Source organism: Oncorhynchus mykiss, chromosome 18, assembly GCF_057628025.1.
Source record: "Oncorhynchus mykiss isolate SJ-2025 chromosome 18, ASM5762802v1, whole genome shotgun sequence".
NCBI classification, from domain to species: Eukaryota; Metazoa; Chordata; class Actinopteri; order Salmoniformes; family Salmonidae; genus Oncorhynchus; species Oncorhynchus mykiss.
The window spans coordinates 65418305-65441301 of NC_143039.1; the positions used below are offsets into that span (position 1 = coordinate 65418305).

A 22997-nucleotide genomic window follows, 5' to 3' on the forward strand; every position below is an offset into this window, starting at 1 on the left:
TGGACCCAGCGAATTCGGATCCTCTCCACTCAGCCGTCGGGATCCAGGGAGCGATGCTAGGCAGACACGAGCAGGAAGTGTCTGCTGCTCGACATGCCGTTGAGACCCTGGCCACCCAAGTCTCCAACCTCACAGAACAGGTTCACCATCTCCGCCTCGATCCACCAGCCACTTCCAGGGCTTTCGAATCTCCGGAGCCCAGAATCAATAACCCGCCGTGTTACTCTGGGGAGCCCACTGAATGCCGCTCGTTCCTCACCCAGTGTGATATTGTGTTTTCTCTCCAGCCCAACACTTACTCCAGGAGCACTGCTCGTGTCGCCTACGTCATATCTCTCCTTATTGGACGGGCTCGTGAGTGGGGCACGGCAATCTGGGAGGCAAGGGCTGAGTGTACTAACCAGTATCAGGACTTTAAGGAGGAGATGATACGGGTTTTTGATCGATCTGTTTTTGGGGAGGAGGCTTCCAGGGCCCTGTCTTCCCTATGTCAAGGCAATCGATCCATAACAGACTACTCTATTGAGTTTCGCACTCTTGCTGTCTCCAGTGGCTGGAACGAGCCGGCCTTGCTTGCTCGTCTTCTGGAGGGTCTCCGCGCAGAGGTAAAGGATGAGATTCTCTCCCGGGAGGTTCCTTCCAGCGTGGATTCCTTGATTGAACTCGCTATTCGCATTGAGCGACGGGTTGATCTTCGTCACCGAGCTCGTGGAAAGGAGCTCGCGCTCTCCGTCGCCCCCCTCTCCGCATCACTACCATCTTCCTCTGCCGGCTCGGGTGCTGAGCCCATGCAGCTGGGAGGTATCCGCATCTCGACTAAGGAGAGGGAACGGAGAATCACCAACCGCCTCTGTCTCTATTGCGGTTCCGCTGGTCATTTTGTCACTTCATGTCCAGTAAAAGGCCAGAGCTCGTCAGTAAGCGGAGGGCTACTGGTGAGCGCTACTACTCCTGTCTCTCCTTCAAGATCCTGCACTACCTTGTCGGTCCATCTACGCTGGACCGGTTCGTCAGCTTCCTGCAGTGCCTTAATAGACTCTGGGGCGGAGGGCTGTTTTATGGACGAGACCTGGGCTCGGGAACATGACATTCCTCTCAGACAGTTAAGGGAGCCCACGGCCTTGTTCGCCCTGGATGGTAGTCCTCTCCCCAGGATTCAGCGTGAGACGCTACCTTTAACCCTCACTGTTTCTGGTAATCATAGTGAAACCATTTCTTTTTTAATTTTTCGTTCACCTTTTACACCTGTTGTTTTGGGCCATCCCTGGCTAGTTTGTCATAATCCTTCCATTAATTGGTCTAGTAATTCTATCCTCTCCTGGAACGTCTCTTGTCATGTGAAATGTTTAATGTCTGCTATCCCTCCTGTTTCCTCTGTCTCTTCTTCACAGGAGGAACCTGGTGATTTGACAGGGGTGCCGGAGGAATATCACGATCTGCGCACGGTGTTCAGTCGGTCCAGGGCCACCTCTCTTCCTCCACACCGGTCGTATGATTGTAGTATTGATCTCCTTCCGGGAACCACCCCCCCCCCGGGGTAGACTATACTCTCTGTCGGCTCCCGAACGTAAGGCTCTCGAAGATTATTTGTCTGTAGCTCTTGACGCCGGTACCATAGTCCCCTCCTCCTCTCCCGCCGGAGCGGGGTTTTTTTTTGTCAAGAAGAAGGACGGGTCTCTGCGTCCCTGCATAGATTATCGAGGGCTGAATGACATAACAGTGAAGAATCGTTATCCGCTTCCTCTTATGTCTTCAGCCTTCGAGATCCTGCAGGGAGCCAGGTTTTTCACTAAGTTGGACCTTCGTAACGCTTACCATCTCGTGCGCATCAGGGAGGGGGACGAGTGGAAGACGGCGTTTAACACTCCGTTAGGGCACTTTGAATACCGGGTTCTTCCTTTCGGCCTCGCTAACGCTCCAGCTGTCTTTCAGGCATTAGTCAATGATGTCCTGAGAGACATGCTGAACATCTTTGTTTTCGTTTACCTTGACGATATCCTGATTTTTTCACCGTCACTCCAGATTCATGTTCAGCACGTTCGACGTGTCCTCCAGCGCCTTTTAGAGAATTGTCTTTTTGTGAAGGCTGAGAAGTGCACTTTTCATGCCTCCTCCGTCACATTTCTCGGTTCTGTTATTTCCGCTGAAGGCATTAAGATGGATCCCGCTAAAGTCCAAGCTGTCATTGATTGGCCCGTCCCTAAGTCACGCGTCGAGCTGCAGCGCTTTCTCGGCTTCGCGAACTTCTATCGTCGTTTCATCCGTAATTTCGGTCAGGTGGCAGCTCCTCTCACAGCCCTTACTTCTGTCAAGACGTGCTTTAAGTGGTCCGTTTCCGCCCAGGGAGCTTTTGATCTCCTCAAGAATCGTTTTACATCCGCTCCTATCCTTGTTACACCTGACGTCTCTAGACAGTTCGTTGTCGAGGTTGACGCGTCAGAGGTGGGCGTGGGAGCCATTCTTTCTCAGCGCTCCCTCTCTGACGACAAGGTCCACCCATGCGCGTATTTTTCTCATCGCCTGTCGCCGTCGGAACGTAACTATGATGTGGGTAACCGCGAACTGCTCGCCATCCGGTTAGCCCTAGGCGAATGGCGACAGTGGTTGGAGGGGGCGACCGTTCCTTTTGTCGTTTGGACTGACCATAGGAACCTTGAGTACATCCGTTCTGCCAAACGACTTAATGCGCGTCAGGCGCGTTGGGCGCTGTTTTTCGCTCGTTTCGAGTTCGTGATTTCTTATCGTCCGGGCTCTAAGAACACCAAGCCTGATGCTTTGTCTCGTCTCTTCAGTTCTTCAGTAGCCTCCACTGACCCCGAGGGGATTCTCCCTGAGGGGCGTGTTGTCGGGTTGACTGTCTGGGGAATTGAGAGGCAGGTAAAACAAGCGCTCACTCACACTCCGTCGCCGCGCGCTTGTCCTAGGAACCTTCTTTTCGTTCCCGTTCCTACTCGTCTGGCCGTTCTTCAGTGGGCTCACTCTGCCAAGTTAGCCGGCCACCCTGGCGTTCGGGGTACGCTTGCTTCCATTCGCCAGCGTTTTTGGTGGCCCACCCGGGAGCATGACACGCGTCGTTTCGTGGCTGCTTGTTCGGTCTGCGCGCAGACTAAGTCCGGTAACTCTCCTCCTGCCGGCCGTCTCAGGCCGCTTCCTATTCCCTCTCGACCGTGGTCTCACATCGCCTTAGATTTTGTCACCGGACTGCCTTCGTCAGCGGGGAAGACTGTTATTCTTACGGTTGTCGATAGGTTCTCTAAGGCGGCTCATTTCATTCCCCTTGCTAAGCTTCCTTCTGCTAAAGAGACGGCACAAATCATCATCGAGAATGTTTTCAGAATTCATGGCCTTCCGTCAGACGTCGTTTCGGACAGAGGTCCGCAATTCACGTCTCAATTTTGGAGGGAGTTTTGCCGTTTGATTGGGGCTTCCGTCAGTCTCTCTTCCGGCTTTCACCCCCAGTCTAACGGTCAAGCAGAACGGGCCAATCAGACTATTGGTCGCATCTTACGCAGTCTTTCTTTTCGCAACCCTGCGTCTTGGTCAGAACAGCTCCCCTGGGCAGAATACGCCCACAACTCGCTTCCTTCGTCTGCGACCGGGCTATCTCCTTTTCAGAGTAGCCTCGGGTACCAGCCTCCGCTGTTCTCATCTCAGTTCGCCGAGTCCAGCGTCCCCTCCGCTCAGGCTTTTGTCCAACGTTGCGAGCGCACCTGGAAGAGGGTCAGGTCTGCACTTTGCCGTTATAGGACGCAGACTGTGAGGGCTGCTAATAAGCGTAGAACTAAGAGTCCTAGATATTGTCGCGGTCAGAGAGTTTGGCTCTCCACTCAGAACCTTCCCCTTAAGACGGCTTCTCGCAAGTTGACCCCGCGGTTCATTGGTCCGTTCCGTATTTCTCGGGTCATTAATCCTGTCGCAGTTCGACTTCTTCTTCCGCGATACCTTCGTCGCGTCCACCCGGTCTTCCATGTCTCCTGCATCAAGCCCGTCCTTCGCGCCCCCGCTCGTCTTCCCCCCCCCCCCCCCATCCTTGTCGAGGGCGCACCCATCTACAGGGTCCGTAGAATTTTGGACATGCGTCCTCGGGGCCGTGGTCACCAGTACCTCGTAGATTGGGAGGGGTACGGTCCTGAGGAGAGGAGTTGGGTTCCCTCTCGGGACGTGCTGGACCGTGCGCTGATCGAGGATTTCCTCCGTTGCCGCCAGGTTTCCTCCTCGAGTGCGCCAGGAGGCGCTCGGTGAGTGGGGGGGTACTGTCATGTACTGTCATGTTGTGTCTTGTCTCTGTCCTTTCCCTTCACCCTGTCTCCCTCTGCTGGTCGTTGTTAGGTTACCTTTTCTCCCCCTCTTTCCCCCAGCTGTGCCTTGTCTCCTCCTAACCACCTCGTCACCCCGTTTCCCACCTGTTCCCTTTTTCCCTCTGATTAGGTCCCTATATCTCTCTCTGTTTTTGTTCCTGTCCTTGTCGGATTCTTGTTTGTTGTGTTTCATGCCTGAACCAGACTGTCGTCATGTTTGCTGTAACCTTGTCTTGTCCTGTCGGAATCTGCCGGTCCGTCTGAGCCTACCTATGTTTGGTAATTAAAGAAGCTCTGTTTAAGTTAATTCGCTTTTGGGTCCTCATTCACTCTCCGTAACAAAGAGACTGAGGTAGAGGGATAGAGGTGGAAGGAGGGACAGAGAAAGAGAAAATAATAAATAAATCATCCCTGTTGATATCAAATTAAAATCTTCAGTAATTCATCAACCAATTAGACTGCAATGTTGCGACTAGACTATGTATGAACAGTATATCCTACCTAGATTGTTGTCTTCATCCTTTCTGGCAACCGTCTCATCCTTCACCAAACATACTTTTCTCTCAGTCTGAGAAGAATCTTAACCACCACTTTATAGATTAGAAAAATGAAGAAACCACAGTCAGCATAAACCAACAATCTAATTGCCCTTGTCTAGTTACGAACTGTCACATGTTGGGAACGATTACTAACTCCTCTTACATTAGATAATCTTGTTAGTATCACCACAGGACTCCTCTATATCTTGCTACACCTGGTCGGTTGGGTGGAATATGTTTGATGTTATTTCATGTGCTTTTTCTTCTCCAGCCAGGAACGTTTGGAATGGTCGGTCACCCATTTCCTTCCTTTCAAGGTATGTTGGTTCTTTATTTATTTGGGTGGAGTTGAAAGTGTTACGGTTGTGTAAATTCGAATCTGGTATCAGGATAAATATAACAATGAGTGAATGTAAAACACAGAATCCAACAAAAGTAACCCAATTAACGTAGGACTGTTTAGTCCTCTTGGTTCTGTTACATTGCTTTTTCCCAGATGTGTTATTAATCTTGTAGACTTGAGTCCACACCTTCCTTTTCCTTTGAATTATGTGGAAAGACCAGTTGGGATAAGGAGACAATACAATTTCTCATCCCTGGATTGAGGTACAATTTCCAAACCATATCTTGCGCTGGCTCGTTAATATCTGAATCTAAACAGGAAGCCTGTCCGACCACAGTGCAGCTGTACGGAATCGTATAGTCGGAATCTATTCTCGCTAAGAACAAAGTTGAACGTGGCCTGCGCAGTCTGCGCAAATATGAACCCGCGAAAGAGCAGTCCGTCAATCCCTTCCGGGGTCAACAAAGCTTTCACAGGAAGGTTATCTAACTAACTTGTACAATGAAGAAGATCACATTAAACATTCTCATCACATTGGTAAGACTGTTTTCAGAGAGACTAGCTAGCTATATTCCGTAGGGAATGCAGCCAGGACTAAGCAATGTTACGATAGCTGTTTGCTGTCATGTGAAAGGGCATAGGGTTGTGTAACAGGACTGACTGAGCTGCCATGCTATGGTTTTCTCTGTTTCAAAAACGCTGTGGTTGCACAGTTGGTTATCATGCTAGTTACATCAGACATACATGTTGAGATACCGGGTGACAAGAAAGAGACCGAGGGTGTTGTAATCGATTTTTGTATCAATGAACTAGATTACGTGACTGTCAATCTGGTTTAGACCACCTACAACTGGCCATCACAACAGCACCAACCAACACCACATTTTTCTCTTCCTCTCTTGCAATAGGTTCCCTCTATAAAGTTAAGGTGAAGTGACATCCTATCGCAATGAGCGTCCCATGTCTACTGTCCAGGGCTGCTCGAAGCTTCACATTGCTGGGGGCGTCCGGTGTGCTGCTACACCGGTTCCGTGTATTGTGCCCTTGTTCGATCACAAGGTGAGTTGAGTTCCATCTCGAATATGTCGAGTATTGTTGCGGTCAGGTGGCCGTTCACCACAGTCATTGTTGTGGGTTAGGAGAGAGCAGTGACTGATTGTGCAGCTACTACACTTTTGCCACTTCTTTTCCAACACCAGAGCCTCCATACACCCAGAACTACTCGCCTGTTTTTAGATTATGATTTACTTAAAGTTTGTTGGACCCAGCTGACAATTGGTAAAAGTCAATTTGCCATTTGTGTTTTGACATCTACACACAGGTAACACTGCAGTGTCTTTATAGGGTCCATTGATGTTATAGCCTTATGGAACCTTTGAGGTGATCAGCTTGGCTACATTATTTTCTACTAGATGGACATGTTTAAAGTAAAGTAGGCATTTTTGTTGCCTTTTCAGGAAAATGTATTCCAGAAGACAAATGGACCATCTAGAGAGGACAGCCAGCAACTACAGACAAGATGTGAGTGACCGCCCAGCTGTGTTTGTACTATAGCAGCAAAACTGTGGCTTATGCAATTCAAAGCTAAAACAGTTTTGGGCTACATTCTGTGTTTTTATTATGAGACTGTCAATTGCTGAGACAGTTTTCCTTGTCTTTATGCTACAGGTTAGTAGTGTACAGAGTCTTAACTATTGCCACAGTTTACAATTGTTCAAATTCATGATCGACAGGTTATTACATTTGTAAAGTTTGTGTGTCTGTCTGTGTCAAGGGTGTATATCCGGCGCAGGTATGTGGCATCATGGACGAGTCTGAGACAGTGAAACGCCTCCGGCTAGCTGTCCATCCAGACTTCACTTTCAGAGCTGGCCAGTGGTGAGTAGGACAGTACTGTCGTTTTGTTTGGCTACATTCATAGCTCATTGTAAGGATTCTGAATACAGCATAATACCAATGGCTTTGGGGAGAGGCTGCTTCACCTATCCAATCCTTTCTGATCTGCACAAGTGCAAAGTTGTAGGTATGGGTAGATACTAGGGTTGTAAAGGTATTCATACTGAACCGTTCGGTCGGGGAGACCTCGGTTCGACCGCACTGTGAACCCGCATGAATAAATATAAACATTAGGGCTTGGCTATGCCGACCCTGCGTTGTATGCCATTTCCTCGTGAATAAATCAGAGCTGAAAAAAGATTGTAGGCTATTCCGTTAATTAAAACAACTACAGCCTATGGGCACGTTGTAATGAAAATGTATAATCTTAACTGGCGGATTTCAAACTATCCTTTTGTGAGGCACAGCCGGGAACTCTGTAGATGGTGAGATCAATAAACCAGAATGGGAGGATCTTCCATCGTTTAAATCTCCAGGTTCGGGAACATTTTGGCTTCACAGTTGATTACAACGGCGATTTGACAGAGTTGTGGATAAAACGTTTATAGTATGTTCTCCACTGCTCAATGAGAAACGACTATGTGGCCAATCACAAGTCATCAAAGTGCCACTACAGTCATAAGAGCCTCTGTGTGTGGCAAAGCAAGTTGGGAGATGATCTAATCAATAGAATTAAAATGATGGAGTTAAAAGAGAAGTATATGCTACAACGAACGAGAGCCAACGGGTAGGCTGCTATTTAATCATTTGAATGGAGGTGTTGTTATTTGTAACTGTAGGACAGGAAGAAAGCAAATGCAGACCCAACTAGCTTCTCTCCGTTTGATACAGTCAAGAGGGGTACTACGTAATCATATAGGATGATACAGTCGAAGTCGGAAGTTTACATACACCTTTGCCAAATACATTTAAACTCAGTTTCTCACAATTCCTGACATTTAATCCTATTAAAAATTCCGTCTTAGGTCAGTTAGGATCACCACTTTATTTTAAGAATGTGAAATGTCAGAATGATAGAGAGAATGATTTATTTCAGCTTTTATTTCTTTCATCACATTCCCAGTGGGTCAGAAGTTAACATACACTCAATTAGTATTGGGTATAATTGCCTTTAAATTGTTTAACTTGGGTCAAATGTTTCGGGTAGCGTACCACAAGCTCCCCACAATAAGTTGAGTGAATTTTGGCCCATTCCACCTGACAGAGCTGGTGTAACTGAGTCAGGTTTGTAGGCTTCCTTGCTCACACACACTTTTTTAGTTCTACCCACACATTTTCTATAGGATTGAGGTCAGGGCTTTGTGATGGCCACTCCAATACCTTGACTTTGTCTTTAAGCCATTGCCACAACTTTGGAAGTATGCTTGGGGTCATTGTCCATTTGGAAGAACCATTTGCGACCAAGATTTAACTGATGTCTTGATGTTGCTTCAATATATCCACATAATTTCCAGCCTCATGATGCCATCTATTTTGTGAAGTGCACCAGTCACTTCTGCAGCAAATCACCCCCACAACATGATGCTGCCACCCCGGTGCTTCACGGTTGGGATGGTGTTCTTCAGCTTGCAAGCCTCCCCCTTTTTCTTCCAAACATAATGATGGTCATTATGGCCAAACAGTTATATTTTTGTTTCATCAGACCAAGGATATTTCTAAAAAAAGTATGATTGTTGTCCCCATGTGCAGTTGTAAACCGTAGTCTGGCTTTTTTATGGCGGTTTTGGAGCAGTGGCTTCTTCCTTGCTGAGCGGCCTTTCAGGTTATGTCGATATAGGACTCGTTTTACTGTGGATATAGATACTTTTGTACCTGTTTCCTCCAGCATCTTCACGAGGTCCTTTGCTGTTGTTCTGGGATTGATTTGCACTTTTCTCACCAAAGTACGTTCATCTCTAGGAGACAGAATGTGTCTCCTTCCTGAGCGGTATTACAGCTGCGTGGTCCCATGGTGTTTATACTTGCGTACTATTGTTTGTACAGATGAACGTGGTACCTTCAGGCGTTTGGAAATTGTTCCCAAGGATGAACCAGACTTGTGGAGATCTATAAAAAAAAATTCTGAGGTCTTTGCTGATTTCTTTTGATTTTCCCATGATGTCAAGCAAAGAGGCACTGAAGGTAGGCCTTGTAATACATCCACAGGTACACCTCTAATAATGTCAATTAGCCTATCAGAAGCGTCTAAAGCCATGACACAATTTTCTGGAATTTTCCAAGCTGTTCTGATCCACAGGAATTGTGATACAGTGAAATAATCTGTCTGTAAACAATTGTTGGAAAAAATGACTTGTGTCAAGCAAAAGTCGATTTGCCAAAACTATAGTTTGTTAACAAGAAATGTGTGGACTGGTTGAAAAACGAGTTTTAATGACTCCAACCTAAGTGTATGTAAACTTCCGACATCAACTGTAAATAACCTAGCTATGACAAGCTAGAAGTTAGTCTACTAGCGCAAATCGGCTTGTTTGGTTACTGCCTGGCTTACAGTACACAAGGCGCCTCCTCCGCCTGCTCTGGTTAATAAAATAGCTGTGGACTTGTCTGCTGCTTTCTTCACTCAAAATTGACCACGTCTATATGGAAGTGGCCGTCTTCGGGTCCGTATGGAACAGGTCTCTACATTAAAACATTTATTTATGCGTATTTGTCTTGGTGGGAAAGCCCCAGGTCCATTTCAAAACGCTGCCAACTTTTTAGACCTCTACTTTTGGACCAACAGAACAGTCCCTGTCACAACACAATTCCAGGAACATTATGAATGTCACAGAAACTGGACTTGGCCACAAATAGGGTGGTTTTTAATTTAGCGTATTTTGCCAAATAAACAAACATTAACTACAGTAACGGTTAGAATTTCATTTTTCCACTGTACTGTAACTGAACCGTGACCCCAAAACATGCATGAAATTAGTTGCAAAATGAATAGGAAATTAAGTCAAGATGTTGACAAGGTTATAAATAATGAATTTTAATTGAAATAATAATAATAATAACTGTGCTTTCGTCAATGAATCCTCCATTTGCAGCAATTACAGCCTTGCAGACCTTTGGCATTCTAGTTGTCAATTTGTTGAGGTAATCTGAAGAGATTTCACCCCATGCTTCCTGAAGCACCTCCCACAAGTTGGATTGGCTTGGTGGGCACTTCTTTTACGGTCAAGCACTCCTCCGGCATCTTTGACTTTTTTCTGCATCTCACAAATGTTCTTTGTGATCCGAACACCTCAATCTTAGATTCGTCTGTCCATAACACTTGTTTCCAATCTTCCTCTGTCCAGTGTCTTCTTTTGCCCATCTTAATCTTTTTTCTTTTTCTTGGCCAGTCTGAGATATGGCTTTTTCTTTGCAACTCTGCGTAGAAGGCCAACATTTTTTTTCATTTTTTGTCCATTTAAAATAACATCAAATTGATATGTATGTATTATACACACACTAGGTGACTAATGGGGCGCGCTTTGTTGAAGCCACCTTGCCTCCATCTTGGCACTCCCCCACCGTTGTAAAAAATGTTTTGGAAAATCCAGAAATATATTTATTAATGTCTACCTTAGTGTTTTGCCACGTGTATTACAGAGACCTTTAATGCATTAACTTTTACATTATGCCACCTGAACATAAAAATGAAAAAAGATATACACCGAACAAAATATAAATGCAATATGCAACAATTTGAAAGATTTTACTGAGTTACTGTATAATCAGTAAAAGGAACAGTAAATCAAATCAAAGAGTATTTGTCACGTGCGCCGAATACAACAGTGAAATGCTTACTTACAGGCTCTAACCAATAGTGCAACAAAAGGTATTAGGTGAACAATAGGTAAGTAAAGAAATAAAACAACAGTAAAAAGACAGGCTATAGACAGTAGCGAAGCTATAAAAGTAGCGAGGCTACATACAGACACCGGTTAGTCAGGCTGATTGAGGTAGTATGTAGATATGGTTGAAGTGACTATGCATATATGATGAACAGAGAGTAGCAGAAGCGTAAAAAGAAGGCCGTCCGGGTAGCCATTTGATTACCTGTTCAGGAGTCTTATGGCTTGGTGGTAAAAACTGTTGAGAAGCCTTTTTGTCCTAGACTTGGCACTCCGGTACCGCTTGCCATGCAGTAGTAGAGAGAACAGTCTATGAATGGGGTGACTGGGGTCTTTGACAATTTTTAGGTCCTTCCTCTGACACCGCCCGGTGTAGAGATCCTGGATGGCCGGCAGCTTAGCCCCAGTGATGTACTGGGCCGTACCCACTACCCTCTGTAGTGCCTTGCGGTCGGAGGCCGAGCAATTGCCGTTCCAGGCAGTGATGCAACCAGTCAGTCAGGATGCTCTCGATGTTGCAGCTGTAGAACCTTTTGAGAATCTCAGGACCCATGCCAAATCATTTTAGTTCCTTGAGGGGGAATAGGCTTTGTCGTGCCCTCTTTACGACTGTCTTGGTGTGTTTGGACCATTATAGTTTGTTGGTGATGTAGACACCAAGGAACTTGAAGCTCTCAGCCTGCTCCATTACAGCCCCGTCGATGAGAATGGTGGCATGCTCGGTCCTCCTTTTCCTGTAGTCCACAATCATCTCCTTAGTCTTGGTTACTTTGAGGGATAGGTTTTTATTCTGGCACCACCCGGCCAGGTCTCTGACCTCCTCCCTATAGGCTGTCTCGTTGTTGTCGGTGATCAGGCCTACCACTGTTGTGTCGTCTGTGAACTTAATGATGGTGTTGGAGTTGTGCCTGGCCATGCATTTGTGGGTGAACAGGGAGTACAGGAGGGGACTGAGCACGAACCCATGGGGAGCTCCAGTGTTGAGGATCAGTGTGGCAGATGTGTTGCTACCCACCCTCACCAACTGGGGGCGGCTTGTCGAAGTCCAGGATCCAGTTGCAGAGGGAGGTGTTTAGTCCCAGCGTCATTAGCTTAATGATGAGCACTATGGTGTTGGACGCTGAGCTGTAGTCAGTGAATAGCATTCTCACATAGGTGTTCCTTTTGTCCAGGTGGGAAAGGGCAGTGTAGAGTGCAATAGAGATTGCATCATCTGTGGATCTGTTTGGGTGGTATGCAAATTAGAGTGGGTCTAGGGTTTCTGGGATAATGGTGTTGATGTGAGCCATTACCAGCCTTTCAAAGTACTTCATGGCTACGGATGTGAGTGCTACAGGTCTGTAGTCATTTAGGCAGGTTGCCTTTGTGTTCTTGGGCACAGGGACTATGGTGGTCTGCTTGAAACATGTTGGTATTACAGACTCAATCAGGGACATGTTGAAAATGTCAGTTAAGACACCTGTCAACATAACACTAAAAGGAAATCCATCAATTGAAATAAATTCATTAGGCTCTAGTCTATGGATTTCTGGTAATCCAGATATGCAAAAGGTAGGGGCGTGGATCAGAAAACCTCATGCAGTGCGACACATCTCCTTCACATGGAGTTGATCAGGCTGTTGATTTTGGCCTCTTCAATGACTGTGCAAAGTTTCTGGATATTGGCAGGAACTGGAACACGCTGTTGTACACATCGATCCAGAGTATTCCAAACATGCTCAATGGGTGACATGTCTGGTATGCAGACAGTGGAAGAACTGCAACATTTTTAGCTTCCAGGAATTGTGTACAGATCCTTGAGACATGGGGCCGTGCATTATCATGCTGAAACGTGAGGTGATGGCGGCAGTGAATTGCGTGACAATGGACCTCAGGATCTCGTCATGGTATCTCTGTGCATTCAAATTGCTGTTGATGAAATGCAATTGTGTTCGTTGTCCGTAGCTTATACCAGCACATACCATAACCCCACCGCCACCATGGATCCCTCTGTCCCACAATAATGACATCAGCAAACCGCTCACCCACACAGCAGTTGAAACTGCAGTCAGCTCAAGATCCTGGTGAGGACGACGAGCAAACAGATGAGCTTCCCTTAGACACTTTCTGACAGTTTTGCAGAATTTCTTCAGTTGTGCAAACATAGGTTCATCAGCTGGCCAGGTGGCTGGTCTCAGACGATCTTACAGGTGAAGAAGCTGAATGTGGAGGTCCTGGGCTGGTGTTGTTTGGCCGGTTGGACGTACTGACAAATAATCTAAAATTACATTGGAGGCGGCTCATGGTAGAGAAATGAACATTCAATTCTCTGTCAACAGATCTGGTGGACATTCTAGAGCTGCCTTTTATTGTCTCCAGCACAAAGTGCACCTGTGTAATGATCATGCTGTTTCATCAGCTTCTTGATATGCCACACCTGTCAGGAGGCTGAGTTATTTTGGCAGAGGAGGAATGCTCACTAACAGGGATGTAAACAACATTTGAGAGAAGCTTTTTGTGCATATGGAACATTTCTAGGATCTTTTATTTCAGCTCATGGAACATGGGACTAACACTTTACATGTTGCGTTTTATATTTTTGTTCAGTGTAAAAACATTTTCCGTACAGTATAATTTGTAGAGATTACTAATGTTACTGTCCCCACTACAACAACCAAAAATACTTAAATGCATGTAATTTTGTCCTTGAAACATTTAATTGAAATACTGTAGAATTCCATTCATTCCTATGGAGGACTGCTTCTACTGGGGAGTACTAATATGGTTGACCGGTGGCTTCAAAGCCTCTCAATCGCCCGTACATAGCATCTGCAATCTAGGGTTTATATACATCATTGGTAGATACAGTATTGGGGGAGGGGATCGTCACATTCCACCACAAACCACACAGAGGTACATTTTGTTTTTGTTTTTTGCATAAAAGGACCACGGGCATAGAACTTATGAAGTTTATTATTTGACATAGGCTGCTGTCAGTCATCACGCACGGTGAGCTCTTCTGTCCAGCTCTTGAACAATTATTTTATAAGGACTGTAAATCCCTTTACCAGGCACAAGAGGGAAGTGTTGCACTGAAGCTCTGGTTATGTTTATGCTGTACATATTCATGTAGTGTGTACATTTACTCTCCCCTGCCACTCTTTCCCAGGTCATTGTGGTAAATAAAGTGTTTTCTCAATCGCCCCCCCCCCCCCCCCCCCCAGCTGAAATGCAGGTACTTTCAGAAGTTGATCATTTTAGACCCACTAACAAGCATTAGTATTGTAGCTAAAAGCAAAACACACATACATAAACATGTTTAATTTATGTTATGGAAAAGTACATTCAGTTCTCTAACTGTAAATATCAATTAATCATGTTTATTTTTAAAGCTATCTTTACATCAGCAGATGTCAGTTCTTATACAGAACCCAGCCTAAACCCCCAAACATCTCCATCAACTCTGAGGTCCATACTGCAGGTGGGCGTTTGTGTTGTGTATAAACAGTAGGGGTCCGTGAGTTGGACGTCGGCGTTCTGTAATGAATGTAAAAAGATGTAAATGCATTTGTTACACCACCTCCAGTCCATATGGATCATGTTCCTATTCTGACAGCTGGGTAGGAGGAGTGGGAGAAACGTGTGTGTGTGTGTGTGTCTCAGTTCAGGTGTCGGAGGGAGAGGGAGATGATGGGGGGGGGGTAGATGGCGAGAGAGCAGTAGATAGTTACTAGTTAGTATTTCCTGCTTCTTGACGTTCTTCTTTTTTTTACTTGTGGGATTTTTTTCCTACAGCCATTTCCTTTTCTGTGGTGTGTGTGTGTATGTACAGTGGGGCAAAAAAGTATTTAGTCAGCCACCAATTGTGCAAGTTCTCCCACTTAAAAAGATGAGAGGCCTGTAATTTTCATCATAGGTACACTTCAACTATGACAGACAAAAGGAGGAAAAAAAATCCAGAAAATCACATTGTAGGATTTTTAATGAAGTTATTTGCATATTATGGTGGAAAATAAGTATTTGGTCACCTACAAACAAGCAAGATTTCTGGCTCTCTCAGACCTGTAACTTCTTCTTTAAGAGGCTCCTCTGTCCTCCACTCGTTACCTGTATTAATGGCACCTGTTTGAACTTGTTATCAGTATAAAAGACACCTGTCCACAACCTCAAATAGTCACACTCCAAACTCCACTATGGCCAAGACCAAAGCGCTGTCAAAGGACACCAGAAACAAAATTGTAGACCTGCACCAGGCTGGGAAGACTGAATCTGCAATAGGTAAGCAGCTTGGTTTGAAGAAATCAACTGTGGGAGCAATTATTAGGAAATGGAAGACATACAAGACCACTGATAATCTCCCTCGATATGGGGCTCCACGCAAGATCTCATCCCGTGGGGTCAAAATGATCACAAGAACGGTGAGCAAAAATCCCAGAACCACACGGGGGGACCTAGTGAATGACCTGCAGAGAGCTGGGACCAAAGTAACAAAGCCTACCATCAGTAACACACTACGCCGCCAGGGACTCAAATCCTGCAGTGCCAGACGTGTCCCCCTGCTTAAGCCAGTACATGTCCAGGCCCGTCTGAAGTTTGCTGGAAAGCATGTGGATGATCCAGAAGGAGATTGGGAGAATGTCATATGGCCAGATATATGTAACTTTTTGTTAAACTCAACTCGTTGTGTTTGGAGGACAAAGAATGCTGAGTTGCATCCAAAGAACACCATACCTACTGTGAAGCATGGGGGTGGAAACATCATGCTTTGGGGCTGTTTTTCTGCAAAGGGACCAGGACGACTGATCCGTGTAAAGGAAAGAATGAATGGGGCCATGTATCGTGAGATTTTGAGTGAAAACCTCCTTCCATCAGCAAGGGCATTGAAGATGAAACGTGGCTGCCCGGGCAACGAAGAAGTGGTTTCGTAAGAAGCATTTTAAGGTCCTGGAGTGGCCTAGCCAGTCTCCAGATCTCAACCCCATAGAACATCTTTGGAGGGAGTTGAAAGTACGTGTTGCCCAGCAACAGCCCCAAAACATCACTGCTCTAGAGAAGCTCTGCATGGAGGAATGGGCCAAAATACCAGCAACAGTGTGTGAAAACCTTGTGAAGACTTACAGAAAATGTTTGACTTCTGTCATTGCCAACAAAATGTATATAACAAAGTATTGAGAAACTTTTGTTATTGACCAAATACTTATTTCCACCATAATTTGCAAATAAATTAATAAAAAAATCCTACAATGTGATTTTCTGGAATTTTTTTTCTCCTTTTGTCTGTCATAGTTGAAGTGTACCTATGATGAAAATTACAGGCCTCTCTCATCTTTTTAAGTGGGAGAACGTGCACAATTGATGGCTGACTAAATACTTTCTTGCCCCATTGTTATATATACATAAAAACAAACAGATGTCATCGACACGTTCTGTACATTTTAAGATTTAATTTGGATCAGTGCTAGACTATTGGACACTTGTTTTATTGATTACTGTCCTTTTGCGTGTGGGCTTTTTTTCCCTGCTGTGTGTCTGTGTAGGGTGGACTTCTTCATCCCTGGTATGGAGAAGGTAGGAGGATTCTCTGTGTGTTCCAGTCCAGGTCTGCTGCAGAAAGAGGGTGTCATCGAGCTGGCTGTCAAATACACACAACATCCCCCTGCACACTGGATACACACCAAGGTGTGTGTGCATTGAAATTAAAATGTTCACTTGTTGGTAGTGCCTCAAAATCTATCAATAGCTTTGTCAGTATTTCTGCTGGTCACTATATCTGTTAATTGCTCTCTGTCTCTCTCCCATTGTGTGTAACAGCGTCTGTTCAGACGTAGCTAAACCGACGCTGCACTGGAAGTAGTTTTTTTTTAATCTCTGAAAGAGACATTTTCTCCACAATAGGGAGCAGAAAGCAGATCATTCTAGAATGTGGACACATCTCATACCTGAGCTATTTATCAGTACAAAATAATCACTCTCTCTCCCTCCCTCTGCTCTCTCTCCCTCCATCTGCTCTCTCTCCCTCCATCTGCTCTCTCTCCCTCCCTCTGCTCTCTCTCCCCCTCTGCTCTCTCTCCCTCCCTCTGCTCTCTCTCCCTCCCTCTGCTCTCTCTCCCTCCCTCTGCTCTCTCTCCCTCCCTCTGCTCTCTCTCTCTCCCTCTGCTCTCTCTCCCTCCCTCTGCTCTCTCTCCCTCCCTCTGCTCTCTCTCCCTCCCTCTGCTCTCTCCCCCTCCCTCTGCTCTCTCCCCCTCCCTCTGCTCCTTCTCTGCTCTCTCTCTGCTTTTCCCCCTCCCTCTGCTCTTGCTCCCGCCCCCGCTCTCTCCCCCCTCTCTCTGCTCCTTCTTTCTCCTCCCTCTGCTCACTGCTCTCTCTTCCTTCCCTATCTCTTTCCTCTCTCTCTCTGCCCCCCCTCTCTTCCTCCTACAGTGCACCATGGACTCTCATGTAGCGATGCGTGTGGGTGGTAACTTTTTCTTTGACCCCCTGCCCTCTGACCCCTCTGTCGACCTGTTGTTGGTGGCTGGGGGCGTGGGCATTAACCCTCTATACTCCATCCTGCTCCATGCCGCTGACCTGCTACGACAGAACCCCACTAACGCAGGGAGGGGCTACCACATAGGCTCCACCCACCTCTGCTACAGTGCCAAGAACACACAGGAGCTGCTCTTCAAGGTGTGTGTGTGTGTGTGTGTGTGTGAGGACGTGTGTGTGTGTGTGTGAGGACGTGTGTGTGTGTGTGTGTGTGAGGACGTGTGTGTGTGTGTGTGAGGACGTGTGTGTGTGTGTGTGTGTGAGGACGTGTGTGTGTGTGTGTGTGTGAGGACGTGTGTGTGTGTGTGTGTGTGAGGACGTGTGTGTGTGTGTGTGTGAGGACGTGTGTGTGTGTGTGAGGACGTGTGTGTGTGTGAGGACGTGTGTGTGTGTGAGGACGTGTGTGTGTGTGAGGACGTGTGTGTGTGTGAGGACGTGTGTGTGAGGACGTGTGTGAGGACGTGTGTGAGGACGTGTGTGAGGACGTGTGTGAGGACGTGTGTGTGTGTGTGTGTGTGAGGACGTGTGTGTGTGTGAGGACGTGTGTGTGTGTGAGGACGTGTGTGTGTGTGAGGACGTGTGTGTGTGTGTGTGTGTGTGTGTGTGTGTGTGTGTGAGGACGTGTGTGTGTGTGTGTGTGTGTGAGGACGTGTGTGTGTGTGTGTGTGAGGACGTGTGTGTGTGTGTGAGGACGTGTGTGTGTGTGTGAGGACGTGTGTGTGTGTGTGTGTGAGAGGACGTGTGTGTGTGTGTGTGTGTGTGTGTGTGAGAGGACGTGTGAGAGGACGTGTGAGAGGACGTGTGTGTGTGAGAGGACGTGTGTGAGAGGACGTGTGAGAGGACGTGTGTGTGTGAGAGGACGTGTGTGAGAGGACGTGTGTGTGTGTGTGTGTGTGAGAGGACGTGTGTGTGTGTGTGAGAGGACGTGTGTGTGTGTGTGTGTGAGAGAGGACGTGTGTGTGTGTGTGTGAGAGAGGACGTGTGTGTGTGTGAGAGAGGACGTGTGTGTGTGTGTGTGTGTGTGTGTGTGTGAGAGAGGACGTGTGTGTGTGTGTGTGTGTGTGAGAGAGGACGTGTGTGTGTGTGTGTGAGAGAGGACGTGTGTGTGTGAGAGAGGACGTGTGTGTGTGTGAGAGAGGACGTGTGTGTGTGGTTGCAAGTATTTGTACCAGGATGTATGGTCTTTTCTCATTTGGGCAAAAGTAACAAGTAGTTAAGAGCAGCATTAAAATACCGATAGCGAGACAATATACAGGGGTACCATTACACCCTTTCTCCTCCGTGATCCGGAAACCGATAAGTGGTTGAGGAGATTTCAATTCATTAGTAGGTCGAGCAGAAGTGTCCTCCCTTCCTCTATAGCCTCCTTTCATCGAGGATAGCAGAGTTCTCTGCAGAAGAGTTTTAAAATCTGCCACACCCCCTTTGAATTTGCTTTTTTGTCGGAGGAGAAAAGCACGTTTAAAAACAATGTTCTACTTTCTGTTTTATCTATGTCTTGCACATTTTAACTTTTTGTTTGAATCACTTCACACATTTTAATTTGGGATCCACCCCTGTAAATGTCATTTTCCTGATGTCGTGTGAGTGCAGAAGGAATCTCATTTCATACAGCGTATTTTCGTCCACATTCCCTCGATTAACTTTCACCGTTTTTTTTGGGGTGAGGGAGGACGGAGAAGAAGACGCAGGAGTTGAACAAATCTAATTGAGAAATGGCCTGTGTGTGTAGGAATGAGACCAATAATTGTTCTTCCCATCCCTGCTCTCAGAAAAGCATCATAAATGTGTGTAAGGAATTCCCAGAGAAATTCTCCTGTGACTTCCACATCACCGCACAGACCGCAGACATCGACCAGGAACTCCAACCGTACATGAACCGTAAGTACCACAGAATGACCTTAACACAACCACAAATGTTTACTGATATAGTCTACAATGGGTCGGTGTACTTTGGCTTTCAAAATATCTATATTTTAACTGGATATGCTTCCATTGGTTGCAAAACGGATACATTCTCAATGATTTTAAATGGATGTTAGTCCCAGAATGGTAGTACGGATATGAAAGTGTTTTTAGCTACTTTTTCATGTATGTTTTTCATGTTGTCTTTTTTTTTTTTTTTTAAACAGCACTTCTAATAAATGTTGCTTTGATCTTCCCCAGGTGGGAGGCTGTCAGAGGGGGGGTTGCGTTGCCACGTCGACCCTAACACCACTCTGTGTTACCTGTGTGGCCCTCCACCCATGATAGAGAGCGTGGTCCAGACCCTACTCGGCCTAGGCCTACCCCAGGAAAGGATACTGTTTGAGAAGTGGTGGTAGTGTGTACTAAAGACAGACCTCTTCATCATCATCTCACCCCTGCTCTCTCCCCCAGTGCCTAGGAGATCAGACCAAGCACCTGCCCACGTTACCATGGCAACCTCTCAAGGAGTATTGGACCATATGTCTGGAGCTGCACACATCATTTTATTTATTTTACTTCACCTGAACATACTAGGGCTGTGAAGGTCAGCCTGTGATTGTCATGTATAACTGACCGTTAATTAACAAACACATTTAGCATCTCCTGGCTTCCACTCATAGCCTACAAGCCCCTGATGCAGACCGTTGGAACATCTACACTACCGTTCAACAGTTTGGGGTCACTTAGAAATGTCCTTGTTTTTGAAAGAAAAACATTAAAATAGCATCGAATTGATCATAAATGCAGTGTAGACATTAATGTTGTAAATGACTGCAGATTATTAATGGAATATCTACATAGGCGTATAGAGGCCCATTATCAGCAACCATCACTCCTGTGATCCAATGGCACGTTGTGTTAGCTAATCCAAGATTATCAATTTAAAAGGCTAATTGATCATTAGAAAACACTTTTGCAATTATGTTAGCACAGCTGAAACCTGTTGTTCTGATTGAAGAAGCAGTAAAACTGGCGTTCTTTAGACTAGTTGAGTATCTGGAGCATTAGCATTTGTGGGTTCGATTACAGGCTCAAAATGGACAGAAACAAAGCCCTTTCTTCTGAAACTCATCAGTCTATGCTTGTTCTGAGAAATGAAGGCTATTCCATGCGAGAAATTGAGAAGAAACTGAAGATCTCGAACAACGCTGTGTACTACTCTCTTCACAGAACAGCGCAAACTGGCTCTAAAAATAATAGAAAGAGGAGTGGGAGGCCCCGGTGCACAACTGAGCAAGAGGACAAGTGCATTAGAGTGTCTGAGAAACAGATGCCTTACAAGTCCTCAACTGACAGCTTCATTAAATAGTACCTGCAAAACACCAGTCTCAACGTCAACAGTGAAGAGGCGATGCTGGCCTTCTAGGCAGAGTTCCTCTGTCCAGTGTCTGTGTTATTTTGCCCTTCTTAATATTTTATTTGTATTGGCCAGTCTGAGATATGGCTTTTTCTTTGCAACTCTCTTAGAAGGCCAGCATCCTGGAGTCAACTCTTCACTGTTGATGTTGAGACTGGTGTTTTGCAGGTACTATTTAATGAAGCTGTCAGTTGAGGACTTGGGAGGAGTCTGTTTCACAAACTTGACACTAATGTACATGTCCTCTTGCTCAGTTGTGCACCGGGGCCTCCCACTCCTTCTATTCTGGTTAGAGACAGTTTGCACTGTGCTGTGAAGGGGGAGGCATGCTCTGTTTCTTGTCTTACTGCACACAAGCTTGGAATCATTCACAAGTGATAGGCTAAAATTGTCACCCATCAGACTATTCTTGATTTAATCTTGTCTTTACATAAACTAAATGTCATCCGTGCACTTAAATAGCAAATGGAGGACACCTTTCCTGTGGTTCATTTTCATGCCAGCCAGGTAGGATATACTCCTGTTGTAAATAGAAGGAATGTGCTTAATAGTATAAGTAAATATAGTAGGCCTATCCCATAGAAAGCTGATTGGATCCTCTTTTTAAGAAGCCATCAAAAAAAAAAAAAAAACTCACCAATTGCATAGCCTATAGAAATCGTTAGCAAGTTTGGTAGGCTACTAATGAGTATGAGCTTGGAGAAGCCTTGTTACCGTGACTAAACAGTCACGTGGAATTTGACTGCAGTCATGACTCTTGACCACTGGGGTGGCGGTAATATGGTCACCATAACAGCCCAAGTCTCTACCAGGTACTAACTTGAACATCTGGCTTGACTCGGGTACAACTTGAATAAATTAACGCATCTTCACCATGAATATTCACTTGACTCAGGTGTTCATCAAATGCAATGAACATAAGTTGAACAAGGCTCATTGCACTGAGCCTGACTGATTTTGACCTCTGACCCGTGTGAAGTGCAGTATAAAATGTATATAAAAGTTTCTTGATGGTGCACATTGCCCAGTGGAGAAACGTTCAACTATTTTCTGATTATGAAAATAAGTCATTTTATTCAGTGGATATAGTTTGAGGAAATAATGTGTACGTGCAATTCTGTACAGTATAATTATCTGATATACATTTTTTCTACTGCAGGAAAAAAGATGTAAGGGAATGTTTTTCAAACAAGACCGAGCCTAGTCTGGCTAAACGCCCGCTCTCAAAGTCTTTCTGACTGGAGTCACGTGGGTCGCGTCCGCCAGGCTAGACCGAACCACACAGCAGAACCCCTGTTTATACCTGGTGCTAACATGATCCCTGTGTCCTGATGTTTTCCACATTCTGATTGTACCCACATTTTTTGAAGTTTAAATCATTCTAATAACTGATTGTGATTAGATAGTTGGATGATTTGATGGGTTAGGTGACCGCTCTGTGGATGGAGTCAAATAAAAGAAACCCTTTCAGAGAGGTGGATGGAGGGCAGTAAACACGGGCTGTGAACAGCAAGGTTGTCAATTTGAATCCCAATGAGACTTGTTTTCCAACCCTACACAACGTAACTAATCACATTTTAGTGTCTTACTGAAGAACTTCAAATATGTGAAAAACAAGTGTGGTGCTCTCCCCATACTGGCGCAATGGACTAGGCACTGGGGATAGGGACCAGAAGGTCCCAGGTTCTGATCTTTGATGACCCTTTTCAAAAAGGTATATTTATAGCCCTGGTTACACCTTGCATTAAAATGTGGTTTCGTTATCTGATCAAGGTGGTTCAATGAGAATGTAGACACGCTCAGCACACATTGTTAGCACCAGATATAAAGGGGCTAGAGAGAAAATCACACCATCGAGTGTATTTATAGAACTTTTTTTTTTAAACTATGCAGACCTTAACACATCAATCACACACATCCTGGAAAGTGTCCCCTCATCCCATCTCTCTCACACATCCTGGAAAGTGTCCTCTCATCCTCTCACACATCCTGGCAAGTGTCCCGTCATCCCATCTCTCTCTTCCTCTCACTTATACACACACCACGACTTCTTCCAATCATCACACACCCATCCAGGCCTGAAATCGCACACACACCTCTCACAAATGAGTTTGCATATACAGAGGCTGAGGGGGGATCTGTCATGGTGCACAGTAATATAACCTCCTGGTGGTCCATGTCCGCTGAAATAGTTTTGTTTTGCTCCTCAGATGTGAGAAGACTGAGGGGTGTATACAGAATTAAGAGTTGAAATAAAAGAAAACGAAGTCA

The 22997-nt window shown here is 45.6% G+C and overlaps 1 protein-coding gene across 2 annotated transcripts; it reads left to right on the top strand.

Moving 5' to 3' along the window:
• Nucleotides 1-5583: 5583 nt before the first annotated feature.
• Nucleotides 5584-22997, top strand: oxnad1 (oxidoreductase NAD-binding domain containing 1). 2 transcript variants are annotated; one of them, XM_090209097.1, is made up of 9 exons: nucleotides 5584-5717; nucleotides 6089-6239; nucleotides 6638-6701; nucleotides 6955-7058; nucleotides 16414-16555; nucleotides 17297-17542; nucleotides 19174-19282; nucleotides 19568-20443; nucleotides 20505-22997. In XM_090209097.1, the coding sequence occupies exons 2-8, from the start codon at nucleotides 6130-6132 to the stop codon at nucleotides 19723-19725; spliced, it is 933 nt and encodes a 310-aa protein (XP_090065223.1). In that variant the 5' UTR covers nucleotides 5584-5717; nucleotides 6089-6129; the 3' UTR covers nucleotides 19726-20443; nucleotides 20505-22997. The 2 variants fall into 2 exon arrangements, with proteins under 2 accessions (XP_090065223.1, XP_090065224.1); XM_090209098.1 differs by having other exon boundaries at nucleotides 5586-5717; nucleotides 6617-6701.

Coding starts and splice junctions, on each gene's coding strand:
- oxnad1 (XM_090209098.1), top strand. CDS start 6,130: ATGAGCGTCCCATGTCTACTGTCCAGGGCTGCTCGAAGCTTCACATTG. Junction 7,059..16,413: donor ACTTTCAGAGCTGGCCAGTG/GTGAGTAGGACA, acceptor GTGTCTGTGTAG/GGTGGACTTCTTCATCCCTG. Junction 19,283..19,567: donor ACTCCAACCGTACATGAACC/GTAAGTACCACA, acceptor GATCTTCCCCAG/GTGGGAGGCTGTCAGAGGGG.